Below are 11,400 nucleotides of genomic sequence, written 5' to 3'. Positions count from 1 at the left end.
CTCTGTCCACCCGCCACCTGGCAGTGACCTGGGCAGTGACTCTGCAGGAAATCTAACTGGCCTTCACCTCCTGCCTCCCATCCTCCAAGGGGAACAAAGGGGAATGAGAGGAAGGCTGTTCCCTGTCCCATCTATTTTATAATGGTTCCCCCGGCAGGGCCTGCTCAGCCATATAAGGTCTCTAGGCCTCGGCTGACTCAGATGTAAAGCTGAGGATAGTGATAATAAGATCAAAGGGGACAAACTATGTACAGAACTCAAAAGAGGCCCCAATGGGTGTTCCTTAAATGAAAGGTACGGTTTTATTGTGATTACAGAAAAATCAGTGGAAGAAAAAGACTACCAAACTTTTTTTTGTTGTAATAATTATTTTATAAAATCTTATCAGGTATGTATTTCTTCCCCTTTCTCACGTGCAGGCACCTTCCCGGGCAGGAAGCAGCCCCAGCAGAGCGCGAGCGGCAGCCCTTCAACCAGCACCCGCTTTCCTGACACAGCACATGCGCTCACGTGGGGCCTGTACCCCAGCAAGACCAGCTCTGCGCAGATGGAGCTCTGCCCTGCAAGAGGGTGGAAGGCAGGCTCTGCTGGAAACTGACACTTTGGTTCCAATTTCTTGTCCATTCACTCACCCTCCTAAAACAGGGCTGCGGGCAGAAGAAGGTGGACACATTGACAGGCAGGTGGGTCAGTGCCAGGACTTCCAGGACTGCCTTGGGTCCAGCAACATGTCTCAGGATGGGGCTCTCCGTAGGGAGGAACCAGAGAAGCTGGGGCAGAGCTGGAGTCTCCAGAGCACTCAGGGCTCAGGGCTGAGAGGTGGGGTTGGCTTACCCTGAGACCAACCCAAGAATAAATAAATAAATACTATATAACTGTGCAGTCCCCAGCCCGGCTTGCTCCCCTGCTCCAGGGGACTGTCACTGTCAACCTCAGTTCCTCTGGCTGCCAACCTCCCTGAGATGGGCTGGCTGGAAGGAGGGGGCCCGCCCCACCCTATGGACTAAGAAACCAGGGTTAGGAAAGTCCACATAGTTCAGGAGGCCACAGCAAACCTGTGCCCAGCCCACAGGGTAAGACGAGGTCCTGCCTGTCTCCCTCTCTTCTGACACATGGCTCACCAAAATGGAGCCACATGGGAGCTGGGGGCACAACCTCCAAGTTGTGTGACACTTCCCCCTACCCCTCACCTCCAGCCTTGCTCCTGCTGGCTCTTCCTGCCAGATCCATGCAGGCACCAGGATGACGGGAGGAGGGACAGTGGGAGCCCAAGTCCAGCTGGGCCCAGTGTCTCTAGGGGATGGCTGGGTAAGGCTAGGCGGATGCTTGGCTGAGTCAGAGCTGGAAAGGGTACTGTCGGAGGTAGTCAGCCATGCGCCGGGGCAGTGGCAGGCAGTCCACGTCGGCCACCAGACGGTTGATGACAAGGCGGCACAGGTGCTGCAGGCTGCGGGCACTGCTTCTGCGCACAAAGGGCTGCACCAGTTTTAGGTGCACAGCAGTGGCCGCAGGGGCAGGCAGCGTTGGGTCACCAGGTGCATCTTCCTTAGGGGTAGGCAAGGCCGGGGTGGGTGCAGGCTCAGTGCTGTCACTTCGGGTGTCAGCAGCACAGGAGGCCACATAGTGCTGCACAAGGCTGACCACATCTGGGAAGGCCAGGATGCGTGGCCTGGACAGGCAGTTGGAGTCCAGACGGAAGCTGGAGTCGGCGTACTCAATGCGCACATTGGTGGGGCCGCGAGTGGTTTTGACTGACAGAGTGAACAGGTAGCTGGGGTGAGTGCTGTCCCGTACTAGGAATGTGCCCTCTGGCATCTTCTGCAGGTGTTGCCGGGCCTCGCTGGCAGTAATGGAACCCCAATACCAACCTAGGCAAGTGAAGAGGGGACCGAGAGACTGGTCACAGTGGAAATTAGCTGGGGACACCAAACCAGGGCAGGGCTCTGTCTCCCCCTTCCCACTTTCTAGGCAGGGCTGTACCTCTTCCAGCAGACTCTCCTGGGCAGGGGCATGCCTCCCAAATCAGACTCAACAGGCAAAGCCAAGCTTCCCCTATCAGACTTCCCAGGGCAAGGCCTGTCTCCCTCCTCAGACTCACCGGATTCCCGAAGGTAGGAGAAAGTCTTGGCTATGCACAGCAGATCTTCCTCGGGGTCCAGCACCTTGGGCTCACTCTCTGGCTGGGCTGGGGTCTCCTCTACCACCTCCTCCAAGAAGGTCCCAGCAGGCAAAGGCTGCATAGCTGGCTCAGGCAGTTCCAGGGACTGGGCCCACAGGGGCCGTTGCCCAATCTGCTCCACGGCCAGCAAAGGACAAGGTCTAGAAGAGGGTGGATGGGCAGTGAATGGAGGCCCGGTTCTCTCCCCATTTCCAGAAATCACCTACACCCAAGACTGGCACATGACATCTGGCCAGTTCATCTTACTCTGAGCCTGTTTCCCCTCTGCCCACCCAGGGGCTCAATGAGACCAGTACTTCACCTCCTACTTGTCATCACAAAAGGCCCCTTGATGGCTTCCCATACATGTTGTCCTCTTTTGAAAGAGACTTCTCCACCCTCCTGCATTTATTAAACAGTACTCTCTCTTTCTCTGTTTTGCACTAACCAAAAACACGGATCATTAACTATAGGCATTTCTAGCTCACAGTGGCCAGTTAGCGTCCCCACCACACTGATAGGATCCAGTGCAAAGAAGCCTCACATTGGTGCCCTCCTGGCTGAGGTGGGCTGATTAAATGGCACTGGTTCTGGTTGGGTCATGGGATGGGCCTGTGTGGGGTCCTCCAGAGAGGCCTCAAGATTATGGTAGGAGGCCTGAGGTCACATGCTGCTACCTCCCCACAGATAAGAGTATCTGTCACAGGGACCTGGGTCCACACTGGCCAGGACTTAGAGGCTGGAACAATCTCCCCAAACAGGGGAGACTCCTGTTCTCTGTTCCTCCAAGCCCAAGCTCTGAGGTGGACAGTGGCCTATAAAGGCACTGGCAAGTCCCACCTCCCATAAATATGAGCTCCCACCAAAGGGCAGGGTACTCATCCTACATTCCAGATCCCACCCTGGCAAGTCAGCTGTACTAGGCTCTATGATATTTTACACACCTTGCCCTTCACTAGGCCTCAATTTCCACCCTGCAATGAGGGGTCCTACCACCCCAGATACTGACGGGTGCGGCCACTGGTATTCTTAGATGGCTACGCCTGGGTTGCTGAGTTGGCCTCAAACAGAGCAGTAGCTTCCCTCTAGGGTAAGCCCACCCAGCCAGCATGGTGATCCTGGGGCTTCCTGGGAGTGAGAAGCAGGGCATGGCCCTGGTTGCCAAGGAAGAGAGCGCTGGTCCTCCCTCCCTCCTCACAAAATACATCCTCAGGCTGGTCCCCTGCTGGGCCTTTGAAAACAAAGATAATGAAACCATGGGCCCTGCCCTAAAGGAGAACTTATAACCCAAGTGAGAAAAGCAAAAGTGTCATTGGGGAGTCAGGGTCTGCCTGCTCCTGAGCTGAGTCTGCCAGGTCAAAGGAAGGAGGGGGAGGCATTCTGGGCAGAGATGACAACAAGGGTAAACGGTCCCAGGTAGTGCTTACAAGGCAGGAAGAGGTAGGCAGGAACTGATGGCAGGAACCAGATAGAGGAGTCAGATCTGACAGTGTAGGTTATAGGTGACCCTTAGAAGATTTTAACAAATCAGGGCCCCATGCCCACTCATGAGGAGAAGGGGCAGCAAGACCCTGGCACACCAAAGCCTGCCTAATACTTTTCCACACCCAACCTGGCTGCACTATGGGAGCTCTGGAATCCCACTCGGGGAGCTGGAGGCTGAGTTCCAGGGAACTGACTTGTGGCCTGCCTGCTGGGGCCCAGAGTTCAGCTCAGGCCCAGGAGCCTTCCAGGAGCATGGTAGTAGCTAGGTGGTCAGGCCAGAACCTCTGGGGGTAGCCATGTCCAGGCAGTTTAGCAGGGCACATGAGGGCCTGGGCACCTCTGGGGCCGATACGGTGTGTAGGTGTGTGAGTGGCTATATTGGTCTCCACAGGCTCCTGGTGAGTGACTGTGTATCTGAGGAGAGGTGTGTCCAGGGCTGTGTCATCGTCATGGCAGGGGAGGTGGCTGGTGTGTTCCAGGTGTGGGTGGCCTGTACGTGTGTGTGCCTGCTGTGGAGCCCAGCCTGTGAGTCCTGCCTGGGGACGCATGCCAGTGGGGCACGCTCAACCCCGAGGGAGGAACCCTCAGCAAAGCTAGCAGCCCAAACCTACAGTTGGGAATCCCTGCCCGCTACCCCAAGAGGGCACCAGCTGGTCTGTGGCTCTGTGTGTGGTCTTAAAAATCTTACTCCCTGACACCCAACATGCGCTCTGAGGCTCCAAGCGGAATTTCAGCTGGAGCAAAGTGAAAAAGAGTGTGGGACCCAGAAACTGGGAGGGTCCGAGGAGGAAGGCAGTAGTGGGGGAAGTGTTCAGGAGTCCCGAAATTCAGAGAGGAGGAAGGTTGATGCTGGAGACAATCAGGGAGAATTACAGGACAGTTTTCCTGGCACCTCCAGGTTTCCTCCCTAGAAACAGGACTGCTCAGAGCAAGGGGCACTTCAGCCTTGCCCCACCTTCCACCCTTCCTCACTCGGTACCACGCCAGTTCTGATAGCAGCCACTGGGCCACCCGGCTCTCCCTGGGTGTGGAGCACCCAGGCATATCTCCTTTCTCTCTCCCTGGAGTTTTCTGAATTCCTGTCAGATCAGTCTGGAGAGCATCAGACTCCTCTGATGAAGGGGACGCTGAGGCTCTGGGTGGAAGGAATATGCCAAGAATGCTCAGCTGAAGCCAAGACTCTGTCTTATTAGCTCTCACCCCACCTCCACAAGTCTTTGGGAAACTGGAGAAGGGAGACAGAAGCTGAAGTCTTTCTCACAATGGGATCCCAGGCTGGGCTGAGAGGTGGGGTGAGGCGATGGTAGGGGTACCCCAGGAAGGACCAGGCCAAATCCAGACTTTTCCAAGAACTGCTGGTCAGTAGGTCAGCCTGGGGAGAGGCAAAGATCTCAGGCTGGCTTCCCAAGAAGAGCCTAATTTGCTAGCCCACGGCAGGAGAGTGGATGACAGGATAGAGAGGGGCAAGGGCTGGCCCAAGGTCACCACTAGGTCGTGTGGCTGGCAGGCTAGGGTAGAGCGCTCTGAGCCCAGAAGGGGGTCTGGGCAGGTGAGCCACGTCTTGGAGGACGCGCTGCCGTTGGCGTCCACCTGCTCCAGCCAGAACCCAGGCTTAGCTCACCCTGTGTTCCTCCTGTCGCCAGCCGACCTCACAGTTGCCCTACCCACAGTGCGAGTAGAGGTGGTGACGGTGTTGTCACCATTCCCTGTTGTCACTCCCGAAGTCCTTCCGCGCCAGGTCATCTCCGACCCGTCAAGTCCTCTCAATACCCGGCAGCTAGCATGAGGCCGGTACTCCCCGGTGTTCGGGCGCGGAGGCTGGGCGGGAGCACAGAGCCGCGCTTACCCCTGAACGCAGAGGACCATGTCCCGGCAGCGGCAGCTCCGGAGCTGGGGCTCGGCCGGACGGCGGCGGCTGGAGGGAGCCAGCGGGCGCGGATCGCACTCGTAGGGCAGGCTCCCGGGGCGCACAGGCGGCGGGCAGGGACTGAGAGGCGGCAGCACGGGCGGGCCAGGAGGACGCGGGGGGCGGGCAGGGCCGGGAGGGCGGGGCTGGGCGAGCCACCTAATCTTTTGTCCTCTGTGTCCCAGCCCTTCCCGGAAGCGACGTCTTCCTAGAACCGCCGCCTGTGCTGCCGGACTGGGGAGGGGCGCGGTGGGGAGGTGTCAGCTCCTGCGTCTGGGGCGGAGGGTGACTAAAGGAAACACCTTTGACAGATTTCCAAGAACTTTCCAGGAAAATAGGGCGGGGCCACACGCGCCGACCAATCGCCTCGGAGGAGGCGGAGCCAAGTGGCCAGGGCGGGCCAATTGCAGTGCGTGAATCCGAGGCGGACGTGACCCAGCGGCGTTGAGCGTAACCAAGAGACCAGTAGTGAAAGACCCAGTTGAAGAAGGCCAGGGATGGGGAGGGAGAGGGGCAGGGGTCCTACCTCTCCCCCCCACCCCCACCCCCACCCCGAGTCCAGACTTCCTTTGGGCGCTCCGCTTCGTCGGGCACAGGGCCCCTTATCTCTCTGCAGAACCAGTGGCAGCGCGAGGGCGGGGTCGTGGGCCTGTCCTCCCAGCTAGCGGCTACTGCAAGGCGGTCTGTCTGGTGTGAAGCGCCCCCTCTGGGCCGCGCTTGGATCCCGCCCCCCGTACTCTTTGTGGGACGGTGGGAAAGTGGGTGGCTTGGGGTGGGGTTTGGAGAGAGACACGGCCCGGGGAGGAGTGCAGGGGGAGGCCTTAGATCAACGATGGCCCTGAGCAGATCCACGGGGGTCAAGCCTGCGGCCACCACAGCCAAAAGAATCCGGGAGAGAACGATTTCTCTGAAAGAGATGGGTGTGAAGGCACATCCCAACCTTGTGCACCAGGCAGGGCCATCCAGTCTCGGCCCCACGCTGGCCTCTGGCCGGCCGCCAGCCAGGGAAGAAGTGACTACCGACTTGGAGAGGCAGGCACGGATGGTCAGCTCTAGCTGACCCCACAGGACAGTCCACATGTGTCTCTGGGTTGGTGGTCCCCTGCCCCCAAATGTGAGAAAGAGACCTGGAGCTCCAAACACACAGAGATAAACTGAAGTTAGGAGGATAAAGATAGAGGGATGGAGCAAGGACACCTGCTGCAATCTACATGAAGCAGTTGCTGTGTTTGATCCTCAACAGCTGTTATTGCCCCCATTATGTAGATGAGAAGACTGAGCCCCGAGGAACAAAATGCCTTGCTAGGAAATAACAGGGCCAGAGTTTGATCCCAATGCCAAGTCAGAAGTGCATGCTTCTACCCCCCACCCACTCCACCTTTTCCCAGTTCACTGCATTCACCAGGGAGCATCTGGAAAGGCCATAGGGGCTGTGCACACCTCCTCCAAGTCTTTAGGCCAAAAGGAGAGGGAGAGAATTGGGCAGGTGGCAGGGTCCACTTCCCCTCACTGCCCAGTGTATACCCCCAGGTTCCCCAGAAAGAAGGTAAACGTCAGGTTCCCCTGGCAAGGATGACAGACTCCTGGCAGTGTTCAGAAGCCTGAATGATAGTATCCAGGCTTTTCCCAGGGCAGACAGCGCTGAGCTTGCCCTGCCTGGGGTGAGGAGGAGGACAGAGGGGATCCAGCAGCAAAACCCAGTGAGACAGGAAACAATAATTAATTAAGATGAGAAATGACTTCAGGGGACCAACTTCTCTGTAAATTTCCAGAAGGGAAGTTGAGCTTCAGTGTAGCCCTGTGAGCCCCTTCTGAGTAGGCCAGAAGGTGGTTTCTTGGGATGGGGGCTGATGTGGAGACCTCATCACTCACTTTGATGGCTGGGGCACCTGGAGAGCCCAGCATGGGGCCTCTGTGTAAGGTGCTGTCTCTCCAGTAGGAAGTCTGCTGTCCTATTACAATGAAGAAAAAAGGGCTTCACAACTGCCAAGCAACAGAGCTAGGATTTGAACCTGGGTCTCTATGGGGCCAAATCCCAAGCTCTCTACCCCAAGACTCTTCTACCTCCCTCTAACTTTGACTGTTTTACTGAATGCTTACCATGTGCCAGGCACTCTCAGGAATTTCTAGCTTCATTTCATTGTCTAACTACTACATATTGTCCCCTCTTTACAGGTGAGGAAGAGGCACAGAGAGGTTATACCGTACCCTAGATCTCACAGCTAGCCAGTGGTGAGTTGGGGCTTGGATCCCAGGGCCCTTCCCCCACCCCCACTTCCTCTTGAGGCACCTGCGACATGCCAACTCTTAGGCGTCCTTCAGGATCCAGTTTTAACCTTCTCATTGACGCTTCCTTGCCCCAGGCCAGTCAATGTCAGAGCACCATGGGTGTCCCCTTGAAAGTGTCCCCTACAGAAATCAGTGATTGCACAGTTCTGTGTGTAAACTAAAGGGTCCCAAGCGTTTTGCCCTCCACCCACCCTTTGTGAATTTGAGTGTTACGCACCTCACCTGTGGTGTGCTCCTGTTTTGCCCCAGGCACCTGCCTGCCCCATGTGTTGTGGGTCCCTCTGGCCATCTCATTATCGCCTCTCCTGCCCTAGCTGCTCTGCTGGCACCCCTGCTTTGACTGCTGGGCCCACACTGCCACCCAGTGGCAATTCCTCCAGCTAGTGGCAGTTCCTCTTGTGGGTTCACTTGCCAGATCTCCATAGATATTTTTGTTTGTTTGTTTGTTTTAAGATTTTATTTTTCCTTTTTCTCCCCAAAGCCCCCTGGTGCATAGTTGTATATTTTTAGTTGTGGGTCCTTCTAGTTGTAGCATGTGGGATGCCACCTCAGCATGGCTTGGTGAGCAGTGCCGTGTCTGCGCCCAGGATCCATGAACTGAACCACTCAGCCACGGGACGGCTCCAACCATAGATTTTTTCCTTCCAGGATAACTCCTCCCCTGCACTCCAGGGATTGGCCTTGCGGGATCTTCCTACCCCTCCCTACCCAGAACAGTCCCAGCATGGGTCATGAGAATACACAGCAGTGCCTTCCTCCAAGTCTGGCTCATTTGGTTTCTACATTCTCACCATGTGCAGCCTCTCCTCTCCTGGAAGGATAGTCCATAGGTGTATGTATGGGGGGGTTGGGGGTGTATATTCAGTACCTCCTCCCTTAGGCACGCATTGGACCCCCCACCCCCCATCTCTGTAAGCTATTCCAAAGGCCTTGGCCCCCATCCCCTTGGACATAAAGCTATCACGGAGGGTTGTGTGGCAGAGTCTGCCACCATGAACCCACCCCTGCCCCAACCTAGCCATCCCAAATACTGAATCCTCCCATCAGTGTGCAGTTGGATGTGGCAGATGGTTACTGCAACATGAGTAGCGAGGGGAAATCATGCATCCTGACTCTTCTAGGTTAAGTGAGCAGTTGTAAAACATCTCTGATGGGCCCATGTGGGGAACGTGGTGCTTGTGTAAACACTGGCATTGGATATGGAGACTGCAAGAGGAGAGGCATCGCCATTGCTTACTTTTTACATTTCTGTATAGTTTGAATTTATTATAACAAGCAAGTTTTATGCAATTAAAAATTTATGGAGCCAGCCGGGTGGCACAGCAGTTAAGTTCGCACCTTCCGCTTCTCGGCGGCCCAGGGTTCACCGGTTTGGATCCTGGATGTGGACATGGCACCACCTAGCAAAAGCCATGCTGTGGTAGGCGTCCCACATAAAAAGTAGAGGAAGATGGACACGGATGTTAGCTCAGGGCCAGTCTTCCTCAACAAAAAGAGGAGGATTGGCACCAGTTAGCTCAGGGCTAATCTTCCTAAAAAAAATTTTTTTTAATATAGGGGCCAGCCTGGTGGTGCAGCGGTTGAGTGCACACGTTCCACTTCGGCAGCCCAGGGATCGCCAGTTCGGATCCCGGGTGAGGACATGGCACCGCTTGGCAAGCCATGCTGGGGTAGGTGTCCCACATGTAAAGTAGAGGAAGGTGGGCATGGATGTTAGCTCATGGCCAGTCTTCCTCAGCAAAAAGAGGAGGATTGGCAGCAGATGTTAGCTCAGGGCTAATTTTCCTCAAAAAAATTTTTTTAATATAAAAAAGAGACCAGTTAAAAAATACAATTACAACATTTTTAGGACAACTGTAATCTAACTCCATTTTTATAAAATAAGATAACTCAAAGACCACAGCATATATTGAGTTGCCCTTGGAAGGAACAAGGAGCCAGCCTCCATCCTCAGCTGCCTAGCACTCTGCTATGAGTGGGACCCTGCTTGTCCAGAATAATACCTGCTTAGCTTCAGGTTTGCCTGGCCCAAACCAGTGGCCTCCAGAGGGAGGGTTTGTCTCCAGTCTTTAAGCCGCAGATGCTTCTGGATCACAGGGCTTCCTCCAAGGCTCTGAGATCTTGGATCAGATTCTCAGGTGGGGCTCAGGGACAGAGATTTCTGGGTCCAGCTGTGCATAAATGTGTGTGCATGTGTGGTGTAAACATATGATTGTGTATATATGTGTGCATATGTGAACGTGCGTGAGAGTATGTTTCTACATGTGGATGTGGGAGGGGGGCAAGGAGGCACATGACAGGAGGGCATAGTTTGAGGGTGAGAGCTGGGCCCTGGGGTTGTTCTTGGGGGTTTGGGATGGGGGCTATGCTGTGATAACTACTGACCTTGGGCAGGGCTTGACCTCTCAGGGCTTCTCTTTGTCTTTTCTGTCTGTCCTGTAGACCATGTAGGATGCGTATGACCCTCCCTCCTCAAGTCCCACTGAGGTCATGGGGTGCCCAGGCAGAGCACCCACCCAGCATCTGATCTGAAAGAAGGTTCAATACGGTCAGTTAAGGCTATCATCAGGGTTTCTGTTTCACCGAACCCTGCTAGCTTGAAAGTCACCTCAAGGAGACAAGACAGAGCCCCCACACTCTCATCCAGCTCAACGTCTGCACACAGTGGGTGCCCACTCTCCAGGACCTGCAGCCCAGGCATCCACCGCCACATCACCAGGCCCCAATCCTGAAGCTAGAAGAATGGCTCAGACTCCTATGGGTGAAACCAAGGCCGCAGTGCCTGCAGTCCTGCTGGAGGCCTGTAGATGACAGCAGAGGCCCACTCAGGGATCCTGCCTGAGTTGCCCCTTCTCAGTCCCAGTCGAGCCACCTAATTCAGGGGGGTGGGAGAGATGTGCAGTGGTAGTACAGATTTGTCCCAGGAGACAGCAACACCCCCTGCGGCTCTAGATGAGTTGTTTCCTCTCAGGGGGCCTCAGTTTCCTCATTTGTGAAATAAGAGTTGTTTAACAGCCTGTGATGGGAAAACTGGCTCGAAATATGGTCAAAATATGTAAGATAGTCTCTCAGAATAGAGACCTAAATGTGGAAGGGAAACACATAGCTAATGGAGAATATCTGTCACTGGAGTGGGGGGAGAAGACTTTGTGAACACGACACCAAAAGCCCACAGCATAAGGTGAAAAAATGATGGATCTGACCAAATGGGAATTTAGGATTTCTGGTTTAAGAACGCTGTATCCCAAGGGGAAAAATAAGCCACGGATGTGAGAAGGAGATGCACAGAGGGGAGAGATGTCAGTGCCAGGGAGACGCCTAGAGCCACCAGGGACTAGAGAGACGCGAATCACAACGAAATGCCATTTCATTGGGGCATGTTGGCAAAAATTGAGACTTCAGGTACGCGGGCGGTGGGCCACCACTAAAGTCGCAAGCCTCACACGCCAGTGTTGGAGGGCCGCCTGGCACCGTGCAGAGAAAACACCCAATTCAAATGGCTACCTGAGGTTCCAAGAGAAACAAGACTTCCTGCGCTGTCACTTGCTAGGTCGCTAGTAAT

General features: G+C 55.3%; 1 protein-coding gene and 1 long non-coding RNA gene across 4 annotated transcripts; one reads left to right on the top strand and one right to left on the bottom strand.

The window, feature by feature from the left end:
• Positions 1–273: 273 nt before the first annotated feature.
• Positions 274–5,849, bottom strand: CISH (cytokine inducible SH2 containing protein). 3 transcript variants are annotated; one of them, XM_001493420.6, is made up of 3 exons: positions 5,490–5,849; positions 2,099–2,319; positions 274–1,868 (listed from the first exon to the last, which is right to left on the bottom strand). In XM_001493420.6, exons 1-3 carry the CDS (start codon positions 5,507–5,509, stop codon positions 1,336–1,338), a joined length of 774 nt encoding a protein of 257 aa, XP_001493470.2. In that variant the 5' UTR covers positions 5,510–5,849; the 3' UTR covers positions 274–1,335. The 3 variants fall into 3 exon arrangements, with proteins under 3 accessions (XP_001493470.2, XP_005600672.1, XP_005600673.1); XM_005600615.4 differs by having other exon boundaries at positions 5,265–5,848; XM_005600616.4 differs by lacking the exon at positions 5,490–5,849 and adding an exon at positions 4,062–4,309 and having other exon boundaries at positions 2,099–2,323.
• Positions 5,850–5,995: 146 nt separating this feature from the next.
• On the top strand, positions 5,996–10,868 carry LOC111768485 (uncharacterized). The gene is made up of 4 exons (XR_002800885.2): positions 5,996–6,639; positions 7,725–7,781; positions 9,396–9,508; positions 10,281–10,868. It is a non-coding gene; the product is annotated as an uncharacterized lncRNA (long non-coding RNA).
• Positions 10,869–11,400: the final 532 nt, after the last annotated feature.

This window comes from Equus caballus, chromosome 16 (assembly GCF_041296265.1).
Source record: "Equus caballus isolate H_3958 breed thoroughbred chromosome 16, TB-T2T, whole genome shotgun sequence".
Taxonomy (NCBI): domain Eukaryota; kingdom Metazoa; phylum Chordata; class Mammalia; order Perissodactyla; family Equidae; genus Equus; species Equus caballus.
The sequence above is the reverse complement of the archived record's forward strand: the minus strand, read 5'-3'. Positions and strand labels throughout refer to the sequence as shown.

What these genes read in the sequence shown, in the direction of transcription:
- CISH (XM_005600616.4), bottom strand. Translation starts at nt 4,191, where the DNA reads ATGCGTCCCCAGGCAGGACTCACAGGCTGGGCTCCACAGCAGGCACAC. An exon ending in AGCCCTGGACACACCTCTCC is followed by an intron (nt 2,324 to 4,061) that starts TCAGATACACAG and finishes ATCCACCCTCTT; the next exon opens with CTAGACCTTGTCCTTTGCTG. An exon ending in CTCCTACCTTCGGGAATCCG is followed by an intron (nt 1,869 to 2,098) that starts GTGAGTCTGAGG and finishes TCACTTGCCTAG; the next exon opens with GTTGGTATTGGGGTTCCATT.